This window comes from Centruroides vittatus, unplaced genomic scaffold (assembly GCF_030686945.1).
Source record: "Centruroides vittatus isolate TY-2023 unplaced genomic scaffold, ASM3068694v2 contig_565, whole genome shotgun sequence".
Taxonomy (NCBI): Eukaryota; Metazoa; Arthropoda; class Arachnida; order Scorpiones; family Buthidae; genus Centruroides; species Centruroides vittatus.
Window position 1 is genome coordinate 84,291 of NW_027122336.1, and position 19,975 is coordinate 104,265.

The 19,975-nt window shown below is 24.8% G+C and overlaps 1 protein-coding gene across 1 annotated transcript in view; it reads left to right on the forward strand.

The window, feature by feature from the left end:
- The window catches only part of LOC136978990 (uncharacterized), a 147,934-nt gene that overhangs the window by 25,995 nt on the left and 101,964 nt on the right, over window positions 1-19,975 (forward strand). Inside the window, exon 2 of the mRNA XM_067274869.1 lies at window positions 7,512-7,654. Coding sequence (XP_067130970.1) covers window positions 7,576-7,654 — 79 coding nt within the window. The 5' untranslated portion in view covers window positions 7,512-7,575. The remainder of the gene's footprint in view (window positions 1-7,511; window positions 7,655-19,975) is intronic.

Below are 19,975 nucleotides of genomic sequence, written 5' to 3' on the forward strand. Positions count from 1 at the left end.
TAAAATAATTATCAATTATATATTTAATAAATATATAAAGGCTAATTATATATTTTATTCAAGATATTTTTGTCAAGTTTAAAATAATTTAAATTCTTGCTTTTAATTGCCTAAAGATGTCAAACAGTTTAAAACTTCCATTAACATAAGATTAATGAGATATGGATTTATGAATATTTTTAATTTTTATTTTAAGAAAATTTTTCTGATTTAAATTATGAATTCCCATTTGATTAATAAAAATTGATGATGATTTATTATGATTATCCCCATTTTTTTTTCTCATGAAAAAATACATATGTATGAAGTTTTCACACATACCACAAAAAGCATATGATATATAGAATATTTAAAATGTATACTTGAACTGTAAATTATTTAAAACAAAAATTTGAATTATTATTATTATAAAAAATTATATATTAGATGCTGACATTAAATATTTTTCTATTTAACAATTTATAAAGAATTCCGTATAAAATAATCAAATTATTTTATATACCTGTAGCATCATCTATCATTTTTAAATGTTGTCATGAACTTTAACATCTTTATTTTTACTTGTTTAATATTTTATGTTGTTTGAATTTAATATTATCTTTTTACTTTTAAATATTTATTTTTAATAAACTAAATTGTTTACAACTTCTTGTTAGAGGTATTTCTATTCTAAAGCAATAAATATTACATTAAAAATAATTAATTTTATTGTAAATTAAATATTGCTGTTTCCATGAAAAAAATATAAATTATTAAAAGAATTATTTAAAAAAAACACACAATTGAGATGTAATAAAAAGTAGTTTGATTACAATTAAAAAAAGAACTTGCAAGTTATTTGAAGTTATTTTTTTAAAATTTTGAATAAATACAATTTTAATAAAAGATTAAACAGAACTTTAAATTAGGTTAAATATGGACAAGGAACATATTAGACCAAAATTAAGATCAATATATATCTAAATTAAATAAAAATTTAAAAAACAACAGATTAAACAAAGAAATTCAAAATGTAAATGAATCATGATTTTAAAAACCATGACACAAAAGCAAAAATTTACAAGATAAATGCATTAAATAATACTAAAAAAGAGTTTAAAATATGTGAAATGATTGAAAAACCATAAAAAAATGTCAAAATAAAATTGAAAAAAAGGAAAAAAATTGTAAAAATAATTGAAATGGGAATAGAAAATAAATTAAAATATTAATGAAATAAAATAAAATGAATAAATTAAATTAAATATGTTCAATTTTTTTTTTACCATAGATCTATTGCTTTAAGAAAAGAATTAAACATTGGAGAACTTTTTTTCTCATTTTAATAAAATTATTCACTTTAACTTTATAAAGGTTTGAATAATAATTTTTTCTAAATAGATTTAAATTGTGTAATGGAAAGATTTTTAAAATTTTAAATGAAATTTTATATATTTTTAAAAAATTTTTATTATCATGAATAATTTTTCTCTAAATAGCATTATTAATATTTAACTTTCTCATATCACTAATATCAATATTTTAACTTTCTCATATCACTAATATTAATATTTTAACTTTCTCTCAATTAGCATTATTAAAATCTTAATAATCTAGTAAAATTAATCTTTGAAAATTTTCATTTAAAATTAATTTTGTAATAAAATTTTGAAGATTTATAGCATTTAATTTTGCATAAACACGAAGCTATGTTAAATGTGTAATAATTTTAAGATATGCATAAAATATTATAGACAATCAATAATGTAAACTTAATATGTATTATTGTCTACAAAATATTTTAAATAATTCATTAAATTATTTATTTTGAATAAATGCTTCTAAATTTTACATTTTTCTATAGATTTTTAAGATAGATTTCAAAATTTTTTGAATAAAATTATCATATTATTCATACTTTATAATTTTCTTAACTTGTTCATTAGTTATATATTACTCAGTGAAGATATTTCTATAATAAATATTTAGCATAAATTTCCATTTAGACTATATTAAATATTAATGAATTCTACAGAAACTAATTGAAATTATAATTTTAGATTTTTTTTTAAAAATTTTATAAAAATATTAGAAAAATAATTTAAAATTTGAAGCCATTCCTATGTTAGAAAAATTTGTTTAAATATCCTTGAATAAATAACTAATCAGACTGAAGTAGTTCTATTTACAGCTGAATCAACGAAACGGATTATTAGAGCTTTAGATCCTTCGATTAGAACTTGGTCAATCCTAGTGTAATGGTTTAGTCAGTTGCACCATTAAGGTTTGATACGTTAAGTACACAGATATTCGATCTAGATATATGATTCTCCAACCACAATTGAAGTGTAATTAGTTCTACATGTAAATTGTTGAGTCTAAACATACCTTTATAATTAATTGATACAGTAAAAAAATACAACATTTCATAAATATGCTAATTTTTAATTAAATGATAAACATTTTCTTTACCATTTAGATAAATTACAACATTGTTATCAGTTAGAGCGATGCTTAATTATCACTCCTATATTGACCTGATTTAATTTTAGACCCAGTTTAATTTGTCCTGTACAATTTGTCTTTGCTTATGTAATGATAATATCATGCTTCTAAATATATCGTGTTCAGAATGATTAAAATTTATTGTTCCTATTTATTAAAAAAAAGGCAAATTTCCTTCTATTGTACATTGTTATTAATATATTAATTATAAAAAAGTTATCTTATTTGCTTATATATATAATTTTTCTTCTATTTGTGTTTATATATTATTTAATAATTTCTTGCGCTATAAATAGTATCCACTACAAGTTCGTAAATTAAACTGAATTATTATGTAAAATGTAATTGCTAGATTTTGATGTTGGCCTGTAGTATACATTTCATTACTATGAAATGACTTCGTGTTGTTGATGGAATATTTCTAGTTTGAATATTTGACACTGAAGGGTTTCAACACAAGCAATTTTCGTAAATAATAAACATTCTTTAAATATTTATTGATCTCTAAATTTAATCGATTTAATCAAAAAGTAAATTATAAATTCGCAAATATAAATAAAATTAAATTAAACAAGTTTAAAAAATACTTAATGATTGATAAATATATTTTCCCTGTAGTTTACAAAGCAAAGAAATATTTGGAAATTTATAACATGCTTTATTCTTGTTCCATTTACTTCATATTTAATGGTGTATCTATAACAACCTAAATATAATTATATGTTAATTGATAGAGGACATTTATACTTAACAATAATCAATTTTATAATGGTTATAAACGCAACATCGTGGAAAATTAATGTTAGGTTTTCACTTTATTATTAATGTATAATGGCAATTTTGTATCTCATCTTAATTGTATACAAATCTTCATTTCAAACTTAACAGTTCTGAAGAAAGTTGTACATCGTATAGAGAATATTTTTTTTCCTGTTTTTTGTTTAGTAGAGTTTAGTAGAATCCATCGCAGCGATTAACTTTTCCAAACACACAACTTTATAGAATTTATGATGAAAATTTTGCTCTTTCATCTAGTAATAAAGTTATAAGTGGATTTTTTACCCTACTTTTAAAATATTTCAATACATTTGCGTTAATGCCATGAAGTCAATTTTAAGTTACCTTAACACGTTGCTATGGTAACTATTTTTCGGTAGGATGGGTCAAATAGCATCTTCAAAAACAAAAACGTTAGTTTTTTTTTCCCTGTAGCGTCAAAAGACTTAAGTAATTCTACACTCTTTTTCAATGTAGAAACAATTTCTACGAGGAAAATTCATCATCTTTAGAAAATCATAAAATTTTTATTTAAAAAAGATTTTATTAATAGAGTTAATACTTTATAATAAGCCGATTATAATTGTAAATAAATTAGTAATTGATTATCTTAATTTAGAAAACGATAAATCTCACCGATATCCATTCTTTTCTGAAAACTTTTAAATTTAAAATTTTTGAGTTCATAAAAAATTATTTCTTCTTTTTATTCAGTTGTTTAAATTTAAAAGTTAAATTAAAATTCTTTAAAAACTTTAAAATGTTGTAAACAATTATCGATATAATTATTATTTTTCAATTTTATCAAATCAATTAATTTTTTTCTTAATAAACTATCACGAAATCTTATTAACAAATAATCCTTTTAATGAAAATTTTAATTTATTAATGATTTAGAATATTTAAAAGTTTCATTTTTTAAATAAAAGATTCTGAAGATGTCGACTTTTTTAAAATAAAAATTCGTGCATAAAACATAGAATAGTTATTATTATGGAGGAGAGTATATTTTTCATATTTTTGTTTATTTTTTCACTATAAATATGAAATATATTTTGTTTTGAAAAATATCAATTTTTATAGAGATGTAGACAGAAATGTTAAATTTACATTCTAGATACATCACATGCCGATCTCCCTAACCGATATGTTAGCTCTATCAAAAAAAAAAAAAAAAACAACAACAAAAAAAAATTGACCTCAAATCCAAAATTCAGTATAAATAAAATCTTAATATATATTTAATAAGATAGATGCGTTTAAAAAAGAAAAATTATTTCCGAATTTTTATTTTATATTATGAAAAAGTTGTATTAAATGAGGCATTTATTTCACAATTTACTTAATTCAAATTATACAGGTTTCTGTCTCTCTTATGGGAAAGTTTTCAATTCTCCATTGACTCGTTCTGTAATACTCTGTAGATTTGGTACGGTTTGCATTTGTAACTGAAACTAGGATTTGTATTCTGTGTGTATATGTATACAGCTGGATTATTTTTCAGTTGAATTACTCAATAAATTTCTTTTACTTTGAATTAAAAATTGTAAATTTTTACCCTTAAATTTTGTTCTAGCATAGACTATAATATTAACAAAATATGAAATGAATATTATAAAATTTGAACTTTTAAATATACAAATATTATTTTTTCTTCAAAATTTAAATTTAAAAATTAAAATATTTATTAATAAATAAATTAGAATATTAAACTCCCAAGAATATTCTATACAACCTGTACATTAAGTAAACATGCCTTTACCATATATAACAGCTGAATAAGTATGAAACAAATATATTACAATCTATATAAAATATGAAGGTCATATTTGAATAGATATTGTGTTACACCATGCCAAAAATGTGAATTTAATACTTTTCGTGTATTCATGCGTAACTTTAAAGGTAAATCAGCTATTTAAATCAATTCTTATAAACTTAACCATTTTATTCTATTAGTCTTTTTATTGGTTAGTTTTTATGCATTGTTAATAAAGAAAGAACATTAGAATTTCCTTTAATAATTAAATCTTTCACACTAAACGATTAAATTCACAATTCATAAAAATAGATAAAATAAAAAGAATATTTAATTTCTGAAGAAATTCTGTAATGATATATAGGTATATCATGCTTTTTAATTTTCTCTGAAATTAAAATAAAAATAATTTAAAGTTAAAAGTAATCTAACGTGTTTTTATGATGATGATGATAATTATTTTTTTCTAAAATATCAAATTTTAATTTTTTTTAATATTTGCTGATTTTATTCATTTTATATTTATTTTTCAATATAAAGATATGATTTGCCATAAAAATGATACATGATAAAGTTGCCAAAAACTCTGCAAATCATAAAAATGATCGTTCTAAGAAAAATACATTACTGTAAATAAAAAATAGTGTGCAGAAATATGAACGCTAAAAAAATGTTCTTCAATTTCTTTTTACTTTTTTTAAAAGTCGGGTCGTAATCTTAACTGCCAATCTTAACAGCCAGGAGAGTTTATGAAGTTTAAGAAAAACTGTGACGAAAACGAGCGTCAAACGGATAAACAAGAGGAAAATATTGGCCAACAGAACCAATAGAGTATCTTTTCGTTTGTACTAATAGGACCGGATCTCGTTAGACAGGATATTCCTGTTTCTATGTCAGAAAAGTAGTTTGTACAGACAAATAACACTTCTTCTATTACGAGTGTCCAATATCAATAGAAAACAAAAAACGAAAGCATTTTATCTCTAGAATAATATTACTAAATCCTCCAACGCATCCAAAACCATTAAAAGACAATATAACAAAAACAAAGCGAGATACAGAGAATTGGATACTTTTTCTTTCCATATTGATACGTATTAACAGTTTAGATTAATTTGTAACATTTAAGTGTCTATTTTTTAAAAGATAAATTGATTTTAAATTGCAGTTCTATAATATATGTAAATCAATATTAAAAAATGATTTTTTGATATATTACATATGTAAAAAAATTGCATAATTATAGTCATTTGAACAAATCAAAAAACAAATCTGATATGCTTGTTTTTTTATTAAGAAATTGTTTTTCAATTATTTTGTTTTTCCTAAAAAACTATTTCGAATACGCAAACATTTTTTTAATCTAAAGAATCCGGAAACCAAGTTAAATTATTAATCGAATATATATAAAATTGTAATCAAATTTTATTCTTTTTAAAATTTTTCTCTGGCCCTTTGGCTGATTTTTATCGAACTTGATGTGCGAATGTATGCTGAATCTCTAAAACTATCCTGAAAATTTCAAATCTCCACCTCAAACAATATTCGAGATATTCATCGAATACGTCAGGATAGCCAATGGCCAAGTTCTATCAAAAACTATCCTTTTTATTTCAAAAATCTTTAACGTTTTTCTTTTGTAATTATGAACATTAATCATAAAAATTAATCTATAACGTTTTCATCTTCCTAATCTTAAAGAAAAACCCATATAACCGAAATAGTATCCATACCGAAGCAAACAAAATCAATAAAAAACTAAACTTGTCATTAAAATTTTTATTGTTTTTTAATTGATTTTAGTAAAATTAAACTTTTTTTTTCTTTTTGTATTTATGCATATATTAACCTTAAAAATTGAACGATTTATTTATGTTTTTATTTTTAAAAAATGCTTCTCTTGTCTACGTTAACAATCTACATACACACATACCGACACACACGCACACACACACATATATATGTATTATAATATTATTTATTAAATTACACGTTTTACTTGAGTGAATTGGAATTTTCCTCATTGCATCACATCATCATTTACCAAAAACTGGGTAATAGATAAAGTATCGTGCTATCTATCTTTGATGGCGTATGTTTATTGAACGCTGAACATTCAACGTGTCTCGGCCATCACATATAATCCCCATGATTACGTTAAGGTTTAATTCCACATCACTTAACTCTAGAGACTTAACGATTGCATAAATATTGATGAAGTAGTGGACAATCAAACTCTTCGTGTCACTTATAAGCAATGACTTTCGAGTAAAGGATTGTTTAATACTTTTCTAAGCCATCTTTTATATAAAATACTTTAAGTAAAATAATTAAATTTATGGTAATATTATCTGTATATAAAATATCTTAATTTTTGAATTAAGTAACTGTTTAGATAATTAAAATAAAGTGAGATGTGGCAATGAATGCATATCTCGACGTCACAGCACGAAACAACGGATAATTTATTAACCTGTACTTTCTCCGCTAGGGGTAGTCGTTGCTGCAGTCAGCCGCTTTAGGTATCGGCCCTGGTTAGTTTGGCATAAACCACCATGTGGATCGAAGGATTACTCGCTCTCTGTTTACTACTACGAGTTACCAAAGCGCAGGTAGACTTTCAACAACTTACAGGTAAGATTAATATATTTTTTTTTCTTTAAATCACACTTTATATTCACTATATCCCACACACTTAACAGTTTTTCCTCTGTTTACTTGTCAGTTTCTTTCACTAATATTTATTTCGGTTTTTAAAAGTATAACAATGAAAATTCTTATTAATTAAATTCAAAATTGCGCAAATAATATACGTGCTCTTTTTTGATGTCGGTTATAAAATTACAATATTGTTTAACACTTAAAAAAACAATTTTTAATTCGTACGGATTTCGATGTAATATTAAATTATAATTATAATTAATTTACATAATTTAAAATTTTTCTTCTCGTATTTTATAAGTGTAATATAAAGTGTAAACAAATAGAATTTCATTTAATTCGCTCTGTATAATAAATTACACTTTTTCGGCGTTTTAAAAGGGTAAAAAGTTGAATTCATTATTAAACTATATATAGTGAAAATATGAATAATAATAATTATTTTTAGATGTTTTAAAATAGGAAAAATAGGTAGCATGTTCTTCCATGACACCTACGTAACCTCCTTTTTATTTCCCTAATTCGATATTAAGTTCTTTCTTCCTTCAGGTTGACTTTTTTTCTTCCTTCTTGTTCTTTCTTTAGTTAAATTTTCTTCTGGAAGAAAATAATAAATAAAATCAAATCTAAAGTTTTATAAATGAATCTGTAATATTTTAAACTTAAAAATTATTTTTAAAAATAAAGTAAAAATTTTCTATATAATATTTATATAAGTTATCCAAACGGCATTGAATTTCTTATGTTCAATAATATCGATGCATTTTTGGTATTAAAATTTTGGAATAAATATTCAACTACTTGCCAAAAGAAAACATTTTGAATAGATTTTCTATATCAACTACTTTTTTTTATTTTTTAGTGGATTATTATTATTATTATTATTTTTATTTTTTCCCTGTATACTTTAACATGTGTGCAGAATTCTCGATATATTCTAAATTCAAAAATATTTTTCTTATTATTAAGATATCAAATTTTGGAGCGAATATGTTATCCCATGCATAAGACTCTTACCTGATTAAATTAATTGCATGTCGAGAAAATTCTTTAATTACTCTTTCTGTCGATTGTTTATTTCAGTTATTTAGTAGATTTATTTGTTTTATTATATCTAGTAAATTTTTTAGTCATGTTTTATTTACATAATAATAATAATAATAATAATAGTCATTATTTTTTATTTTGTTAAAATAAAGTGACGTTGTTTGCATAACGTATTGTGATTTTTACCTTACAAGAGCTTAGATAATCGATGAGATGATAAAAAAACATACGTAAAAAATTGTATGACACAGCTTCTATCCGTTTTTTTCTTTCTAAAATTCTTGTCTTGTTTAAATTGTATATTTATATAAATTTCTTTACGTTTTTCAATCGTCTCTGTTGTTTTCATTTGCTATTCTATACACTTTTTTTTCGTATATAAAAATGAAATAAATTCGAATAAGAAATCCGAGTTATTCTTACCCTTTATCAATATTATTTACAATATTCTGTTTACAGTATCCACTCTATAATATTCTTTTGATAGGTGTTGACTTAACACATTTGCAATTGTGACAAGATGAATCGTATAAAAGTTAGGTCATTCCTTTGTTTCGAATTACATAGAAACTGTGAAGAGTAGAAACTTTATAAGCATATATACATATATATATGTATGATTTTTTAGTCACGCATGTTGCATTGATTTTTTTTAATATGTAAGCTTTTCGGCTAAGCAATGAAAACGGTGCTCAATATCCATCATGATTATGAATTTCTTCTTGAATTTTTTATATCACTTTAAATATTTTTTAAGCAGAAAAACATATAAATAAATAATATATTAAAAAATTTTTTTAAATATATTACTTCGCACAGAAACTGAAAAATAACGAAAACAAAAGTCAACCTAAACTATAACTGTTTTCGTATTATAATTGCATTTGTTTAAATACATTTAAATCTTTTAAAGCCCGTTTCTCACGTTTCGTTGGAAAATATTCCGCCTAGAAGATGAAAATCCTAAGAAGGAATTGAAAGAAAGATAAATACAGAAAATTCAATCTTTACTGATGGATCTATATATATTGTGTTCCTTTAAATTTCAGACTTGGATATTAGTTTTTACTTTCTAATTTTACTTTTATAAAAATTAATGTTATTCACATATTAAACATCAACCTCTTAGGCAGCTTTCATTAAGCACACATTGCATAAAGATATCTATAGAATCCATTAGATTTCTGGAGGAGATTCTATTCTTTTTATTTAATAAGCGTGTTTGAATTTAATTCAATTATACAATTTAAAAATATAATATCAACTGCAATATAAAAGTATGTTTTATGTAAAGGAACGAATAGATTTTTGTTTCGAAGGATAGATAAACAATACCAATAAAGATATTTAGATTTTGTGACGTGAATAGAAAGCTTCAATGAATAGAATATTTCCAAAAGAAGTTTTCAAATGAAAAAATTGTTTACGTCCTCAGTTTCTTATATTTCCTATTTGTATGCTTAAAAATATATTCTAAATTCCAGTTATTTTCTTCAAAGATGTGTTGTTAGTCATTCTCGTGGCACGTTTGCTGAATATAGTTGATTGGTGGTCAAAGAGAGAAGTGGACTCGTTAAAGGTTCTCTAACCTCTTTCGAATAATTTGAAATTTAAGAAGAAAAAAAAAGTATTATTTGAAACGTGACGGTTTAGTAAATAATTTTTTATTTTATAAATTTATTTTAAAAAATAATTCAGTACCAAAAGTTAAAATAATTAATTATAAAAAATCTTTATAAACTTGTTAGAATTTTACATTATAATTTTATAGAAATAAATAAAAATCTTTTAAAAAGATTTCTCTTTGAAACTGGTCTCTGTAAAGATAAAATAGCGGTTAAAAAAAGCAAAATGTCGAACACACACAACGTGAAATTTACTGTTGACCTAAAATCATGTTTTATACGTCATAAAATTCCCTTAAAATGCTTAAAAAATGAAGTTATTACTTTTAAAGTCAAAAGTTTTATAGATAGATCAAATTATCTTTGTTTATTATAAGATAATTAAAATTTGGTATTTTTCAAATGTTTTATAATCAAATCAACATGTCGAATTTTTCAAATTCCCGAAATAAAATTTTCTTTTATTATTACTATTATTACTTAAAAAGCTCTATTAATTCACATTAGTTATATTCTTTTGATATGTAAAAACGTGAATAAAAATCATTTAAAAGAAAATAAAGTTAAGCAAGAAAGCTATCTGCCTTTCGAATAGTGTTTTATTAATGATGTTAATGTGCTGTATCTGGATGCCATCCTTCCTGATGTAAATTGGAGAAATTTATTTCTTTTTAGTTAAATTCATTATTTAGATTGCAGAAAAATAAGTGCGTGCACGTATTCTCAATTATTTATATTTAAAATTATTGAGTCTGTAAAAGAGAGAGTGAAATTATAGTCAAATGACGATCTCTATCTTAAAAGCGCTATAAAAATCATTTTTTTTGTTACTAATGCAGTAAATGACATTTTTCTAAATTGTTATGAGGAAATTAAAGTGTCTTTACGAACAAAACCGTGCCAGTAGGTCAGATAAATCTAAAAAAAAAAGAAAATTCTATAAGCTATAATCAATTGGAGTTCAGTATTAAACATCCTCTTTGTTACATATATAAAAACTCACTTGGTTGTTTAATAAATCATTTATCATCAAAACTCTTTACATAATTATCTTAATTACCTTACTAAATGGAAGTAAACATCATAAAGTTCTTTGGAATACAATTAAATTTTTCTTTTTCATTCTCGTTAAGTGGTAATTATACGTCTTTATAAAAATTATGATTAAATATAAACAATGATACCGGTAATGAATTTTACGAGACATATTATACGGAATATAATATAAAATTTATTAAATCTGTGAAAGAGTAATTTAGTAGCTAACCATAGAGTACAAGTTTATCACAGTTTCAGAATTCTCCGGATACTTTTCTGTTGGTACAGAAACGTTCCAGCTTTATAGGTATTCGCAATAATCGAAACATGTCCTGTAACAGAAAAAAGCTTTTATTTATTGATATATTTCAGTATCACAACCAGTTGAATGGGATTTCTATAACTAGAAACCCAAGTAATAACGTTTTTCATTCGTATCTTGCATTCTTCGATTTCGTTTTATAAACATTGAAAGCTATTATAGACATTATATAATATTCCTGTAAAAATATTTGATATAAAAACATAAACATATACTTGGAAGCTTATTTATTGTGTGTTTTGTGCGTCCATGAAGAAGAATAACAAAAATTCTTTTTGTCTCTAAGCACAAATCGAAAGCGAATTGGTTGCAAGAATATTTTTCAAATATAGGCTTGTTATATAACAACGTGTATACCAGTAGCATTATATGGAATTTGTGGCAGTCAGTTTGTCTGACTGGCTACTAGAAAAATCGTTTATTTATCATACTGAAAGTAATAATATATGCAACCGAATATGTGCGAGTATGTTTTTATGTCAGGATATAGCATGCCATTATATGATTTTTGTGCCAAAAATACGTGACTGCTTTGTTACGATCAATGTAACTAAAGATTTGTTATAAACAAAGCAACACTATGGATATAGAAATATTTCAAGACTAAAAAACATATATATTTATTTCGATGGTAACGGAAGTTTCTCCGTTTAAGGTCGCATCTAATATTAAGTATTACGAATATAGAAATAGCGGAAGAAGAATTTATGCACTTTATATTATCCCATGCGAAGTGACTTTGGTGTCTTCGTCGTGCATCGTTGCTGGGCCATAGCACTTTGGTCCATCTCTCTCTACGACCTCGATTGACAAAATACTATAGCACCTATCATAGCGATAAAAATGTTCGTCTACCATTCAACTATACAATAGACGAACAGTTCAACGAACGTATACAAACATTGCTCGCCAAACAAAAAATATATTTTTAATAAATTAACTGCATGTTTAGACTTAGCCTAGTAACAGTAAATTTTTAACTAACGAAACAAAGTATACACGTATCAGAAAATTTTACATCACGAAATTTATTTTTCTGATAGTATCTACGTCGCAGTAAAATTTTACTACCAAAATTATTGCTACAAAGTACTAAAATCTGTTAGTGTTGGATTATAATATAGTAATGCATATTTGATTATTTATTTCTCCGACTACTTTGTAATTATGACGATAATTTCATTAAATCAATTTAGAAACTCAGATTTGCGAAGTTATAGGCGCAACTGTTAAAGTGGAAGAGAAGGAGTTTTGTTCCAATTAAATTAACGAAACCGAAACATGGAATCTGGTGAAAAGAAACGATTCGTGCCCGCTATATACGTGACCTGTCAGGAGATGCATTTTTCACAATAGAGCTGATGCCTTTCATTGTGGGAAAATGTAGGGCACACCCAATTATCTGACAATATGCAGGATGCACTGTGTCCTTTCCCGAATGACGTCATCCAACAGTGCGTGAAAATCATTCTGCTTACGAAAGGACATTTTCTTCAGCCAACGCTTCTTCCAACCAATGTCAAGGATACGGAAATTATTAATGATGTGGATTTACTCCATTCAGTTTTATTGGTTTTATCTGCTATATCTTCATTTTAAATTTAAACAGTCCAATGATTTTTCGACTATTTAATGTTTGTTCAATTATTTATGACAACAAGGAAGTATATTACTGTTTTATTATCGGCATCATACATACGTGTCGTTTGAATTAAAAAATATCAAAAAAATAAATATTTTATGGAATGATTAAAGACTTATTCGAGAGAATCTTTCTGGTTTTTAAAGAATAAAGAAGAAAAATCAGGTTAAATTTCTTTAAACTAGAATACATAAATATGTTAATAGCATTATTTTTAATTAAATAAAATTGCATAAAAATGTAAAAACTTACTGTTATAATTTTGAAATAATGATATTTGTTTCGGTTTTTGAAAAACTGGCAAAAGTCTTTGCGTCACTTGACTTTTCTTTCTTTCTTTTTCTTAGTGGTGAATATTTTCTTGTTTTCTAAAAGCTGGATTTCTTTTGTGGCCTCATTCTTAGTTATGATATATTTCTTTGTTGGTAATCATTACACAAACGAGTTCTTTCCGGGTGACAAAAACTTTGTTGAAAACTAAGACATCCAACACGTTTCTTCTTTGTTTTCCTTAATGAGGTGTTGTCTGAAATTCTTTACTTTCTTAATTCCTAACATGAAGTTAGAGATAAGAAGAATCTATTTACATATTTCCTAATCTTACTGCACTGATAAAATGGTTTTTTTCCTTTTTTACATCGTTCAAATTTATCTCCTTTAATCAATAATATTACTTTATTCCTCTGTTAGCGGTTACGGATTTAAAGTTTCTGAGGCTTCTGATGATAAATATTGAACGGGACCGATATTAATATTCTTCTAAAATCTATAAAAAAAACATATTCTTATATTCGTAACTCCTTTTATATATTAACATGAACATCATTTTACGATAGATTAGTCAATAGATATAATCGAATAAAATCTTTTCGGTGAAGGTCTTTCCTAAAGATGGGATTTAGTAAGTACTAAGAGAAGACTTGTACCTTTCTCAGTACTTATTAGGTCACCCGTTAAATGCATCTTTTAAGTAAGGTCGTTTAAGAAAAGTACAATTTTGCTCTTTGACATCCTTTCGCGACAGATGCAGAAGGTCGTCGAGTCAATCATTTGTCCGTTAGTTATACGCAAATTTTGCAATTTTCCTTAGGTTAAATGAAATTGCAACACGTCAAAATAAATTCTAGTGACTTCATTTGCATAATATCTTATCAAAATTTCATCTTTTCAAATACAATTGAGATTCCAGTTGTAAATTGTCAATAAGAAAATTACTTTGATACTATCACCTTTATTATTTGTAACCTTCGAATGCATCAGTTCTTCATACATTTTACAAGTCAGGTCGAAGAGTTTATTTTTCATCTCCTATTTCCTTCTAGTTATTGACGTGAAAATCTCAAATTGCCGCCATGAAAAATCTATTTTCGGAGAATTAATAGATTTTTCTTTTTATCCTCGTTTATAATCTTTCTTAAAGATATAACATTTAAAAAGATTGTAAACTAATCTAGAATTTTTTCATTTAAACTTGTTTATTCATTTGAAACTCACAATCTTGTTTAACAGTAATTTATCAAGAAATATTGCATTATTTGGATTATAACAAGAACACTAATTTAAATCTCTCAAGAAAATTAATTATAATAACCATTGAACATTGACCTTACTGTCATTAATTCTGTCAAAAATAAACTTTTTATTAAACATGCCGTGAGTCTATTATTAATAATAATGTGGAGATTCTTCATCAAGATAATAAGTGTCAAAAATTTTACTCGGTTCCACTTAATTGTAACGAAACTTTCCAGAAAGTTTATTGTCAATAGCATTGAAAATTCATTTCCGTTTATAAATGTTACCTTTTGCTATTTCGAATTGAAATTTTATCTTGATTCTTCATCGAAATTAAAATTTTATGTTTGTATCGAAAAGATATTATTACTTTTGTTACTTACAGATGAAGAGATGACTAAGTTCCGATTGTACTGTACTTTTCTCTATATTGACTATAAAAGAAAGTTCTTTTATGATACATTTTCTTTTTAAATTTTACGATTGAACTACATATACAGTTCTATATAATTACATAAAATAGTTTTAGTACACTTCCTGCTACCTACAGTAGACCTACGCATCAAATCACGTGTCACGTTTGTCGCACGGTACTAGGTCATTTCCTCTCCGCAATATCTGTCCTCATCTTTTTAGGTCTGTGCTGTTTTCCTCTAACGGAGGCTTCCGTAGTAAAGAATATGGCGAAACAGTTTGATGGCATGTATTAAAAAGTGTATTAAAGCTTTTTTTTCCTTCTTCTTCTTTTTCCAAGGGCACTTAAGCGTATTTGTTTTACATTTAAATTTTAAAGTAGGCAAACATATTTTTAAAAACTATACTATATTAAAAATAATTTTTCTTCCTTTTTTATATTTTGATGAAACAGCAATTTTACGGCTATTCAACAAATTCTTCATTTACATGAAAGGATCGCTTAATTTTTTTTTTCACTATCCATTCTACTTGGAAACTTTCAGAGTATTGAGAAGATACATAAAGACTTTCCCTTTAGGCAAAGGAGCACATGAATGGAACTAATAAAAAAAAGAGTAAGAAAAAAAATTCGCTGTGGTATACAAATCTGACTTTCCAAATGTGTTTAGCGAACTGTATTTTTACAAAAAAGAAATGTTAGCTTTTCTTAACTCTTAAATACTGTCAAAAATTGTGTATAAAAGAGAAAAAGTAAAATGTGTTTTCACCTAGAAAAACTTTAATTGGTTCATTTTCTTTAAATATATCACGAAATCACATTTCACTTTACTAGATTGTAAAATGGTCGAATTAAATTTTAAATACAAAATTTAATTTATTTCAATATTTAAAGAGATAATTATAATAACAATAATTAATTATCTCCTAATAATATAAGAAGAATGGCCGTTATCAAACCATCATTAAATTCTTGAAGGGTAGTGTTAATCAAAATGCATTTAATTAATTAACATTTATTAAAACATTATTTAAATTCCATAAGAATTACACGCTCTTTTTAAAAATTTTTAAAGTTATAAGCAAATATTTATCTCCGAGTTCTTTACGAAAATCTTAAAAAAGCAATTTTCCTGTATATTATGTAGAAGATCGTGATCTCGAGATTTTATTTTTTGATTTATGATTAGGAGAAGATTTAAATCTTCAGAAATGCATTTCACAAATGCTGCTAGGCTAGTACTTTTTTCTTTTAACTTCACAAAGAGCAATTCAAGTTTATCTTAAGGTTATTTAACTTTCTACCTCATTAAAATTTCCAAGTTTAATTCTACACTCTTGATTTCTGGTCGGTAAAACGAAACAAAAATCTCCATGAATAAATTTTATATTATAAAAAAAAGTAAGTAATCATTAAAAAAAAAACTGCATTTAGACTTTAACAAGTAGTCGTTTCTTGCGATTATACTTTAAAATTTTTCTCAAATTTAAATGTGCATTACTGAAGATTTTTCATATTTTTTAAAACTAATTTATCTATCTGTTCTGCAGGCGAGAATTCATCCATAATCAATTTTATATGGAGAATTATTTCGCAAATTCTGACTTTTAGAGATATGAAACAGTTCGTATTTCATTTTAAATTTTCTGTATAAACTTAAAGGTATTAAAACAAAATCGATTTAGGAAATGGAAGAAAAAAATGATTTTTTTTTTCCTGTATTGAAAGGCGAATAAGTCATCATCAAAATATGATCTGAATAAAATAATTTCAAATAGAATTTTCTGCCTGGAAATATTTATGGATTTCGTTTACTCGAATCAATTATTCGATTGTTTTTACTTACAAAAATGAAAATCTCTTGTATTTTTAAGAGTAAAGACATCCATCATTCGATTTACACTAAATGTCACAAGATAATTTATTTTAAATCTCTGTTTGAAATCCCTTTAGCTATTACTAATTCAGGAACAAAAGCAGATATTGGAGAGGTGTGTTGGGTGTATTTTTCCCATTTTCTGCTTTACCCATGTTTAAGATAAGTAATGGTTTTCGAATGTGACAAGGCTGCTTAAGAGATTTTAAAAATCTTTACTGATATTTTCTATTTTAATTTACTATTTTTATTTTTCCTACTAACTTACAACATGACAAACTTAACTAACAATTGCAAAATTTTGTAGTATCTCATTTTTTAAATCCTGTAACGGTGATAAAATTTCATATGATGCTTCATATAGAATTTTTTTATATGTATGTAATAGAAAACTTATTCAGCAGGTGACGCCATTTTCATCGAATCTGTAACAAACCTTTCAGGACTTGTTACAATCCCTTTTTACCCCCTTTTCGTGTGCTTTTCGAGCGAGATAGACAGAAATGTATCATCACAGAACAATTTCTATATATTTTATCCCGGAACTACAGTAAAAGAGAATGCCATTTCTGTATTGTTAAGTGATGAATAGCTATTGTAAGTTAGACAAACAGAAAAAAACACTACATTTTCTTCTTTATAATATTAAAAGAATCATGCTAGTAACAAAGATAAATTAAGCTTCACTAATAAGTTTTTGCTCATGTTTTAAAGATTCGAGAAAACAAATGGCACCACCTATAATGTTATTGCTGATCGTTTGTTATGATGACTGCTATTAAATGATTCTCGTCTCTATTACTTCGTTTCGCTTCCTAAAGCTATTTTGATTGACCTTGCAGTAGTTTACAGGCGAAAATTTAAGACTTGACATCTAAATGGGCGTTTTATCGATTATCGAAAATTTTTGGGTCTCATTCTTGAAGTGGGAATGAATGCCATTAACTTAGAGTATTAAATACCTTAGAAAAGTGATATCTAGTTTGCTCCATTCGTGTTCTTATCTAGTTTAACGTGCTCAGTAATAACTATAGAACTTTTTTTTTCTTCAGTGATTTAGAAGTATTTGTACCGATCTCTTCTGGTGAAAGGGTAATGCTAGTTTATCTTTTATCATTAACTTTTCTGTTTTTTGTCGGATTTCTGTGGATGCTGTTCCAATTCTCACGTTTGCAATAATAATACTTCTCTATTTAACAATGAATATCCTTGTATTCAATTCAAAAGTTGTATATTCACATCCTTTTTTTTCAATTATAAAAATCTAGTCCGAGTCGTGTAGGAGAACGAGTCATATAGCGCATGACTTACGCAATATTCATAAATCATATGTTAATTTATAACAATATGCGTAATTATAGAATTGAAAATTTTGGAATTAAATAGAAATTCATTTTTTAAGTCTTGTTTAGATTTTTTTCGCATAATTGACAACTTTCATCTAGACTCTCATTATCTTAAAATCAGTTTTGAATAACGAGTTGCATTCAAAATGAAATTCTCTTTTAAAGAGTTAAGATCGTAATGAGAATTTTTTATTTTTTATTTTGTAACTGACTTAGTGATTAAAAATGCAACAAAATTAAAGTCTGAAAGAAACATTTGCACTTTTATGATGAGACTGTACACGCAATAACGTCATTTCGCAAACAACTGGCTTTTATAGATTGACGAAATATCCTTTAAAAGGCCAACAAGTTTCTGTTTAAAATTAATTTTTATCGATATTTTTATTAATTTTCTTTTTTTATGAAATATAAAATTACATCCTTCTGTAAATTTTTCTATTATTTATTAGCCCGAAATAGGATTTATGTCGCTTATCTGTCCCCAATAATAAGCATTGTATAGTTTACCATCAAAGTCTGTTCCCTAATAAAAGTTTCCATAGGCAATAAATATGTCGTTTGTCTCAACAATCAAACAAGATAGTGATCCTTTAGGAGCTATTAAGTACCTAATTTTTTATAAATTAATGCTTTACTATCTCTCTTTAATTATCCTCAAGATCCGAAACACTTTCAGTTTTAATAGCGCAAAATACTAAATTAGATAATAAATAAATATTGCAAATTAAACTTTAAAAAATTCAATTTAATTACGCTTCAATGCCTTAATTTTCTTTATTAGAATTGACAGAATGAAATTCGAAATTATTTTTTTATTTTATTTTTGTTTTTCAGAATAGTTAGCGCTCTTTGTCGTTTAACTTAGATAAAAGTATTGAAAGTTAGCTGATAATCGTTTAGTTTAAATTGCAAATCGTTCGCTTAGGCTGAGTGATGATAATGAGATGATCGAAATCACAAAATTTAGGCTTTTTCTTGTCGAATTTTATTTTAAAGATCATTTATAGATGTGTTTTATATTCTGTAAAATTATAAATATTTATGTAGAAGCAGAATGCATAATGTAAATTTTAAAAAAAATTACATATATATATACATATCCTTCTTTTTCCTGTATTTAATATATAATATATTATTAAAAAAACGTGCATTTTTGATGTTTAATGTAATAAATTAATGCATTTTTATGTTAAGTAGGACTTAAATTTAAATGTTACAAAAGTAATGTTTATATGTATTGAAGCTTTACATAGTTTTTTCTTATATTCATTTTTAAATTCATTTTCTATTTCATACTATTAATTTAAGGAATTCTAAAACATAAAAACATCATAAATTTTTTAATTATATTTTTAAAAAAATCACTATTTATTATTAATTATTTTCAAATGAACAATTTTATATATATATAAAAAAAATCAAAATTAAATATTTTTAATGTTTAAAACTAATTTTATGGTTCAAT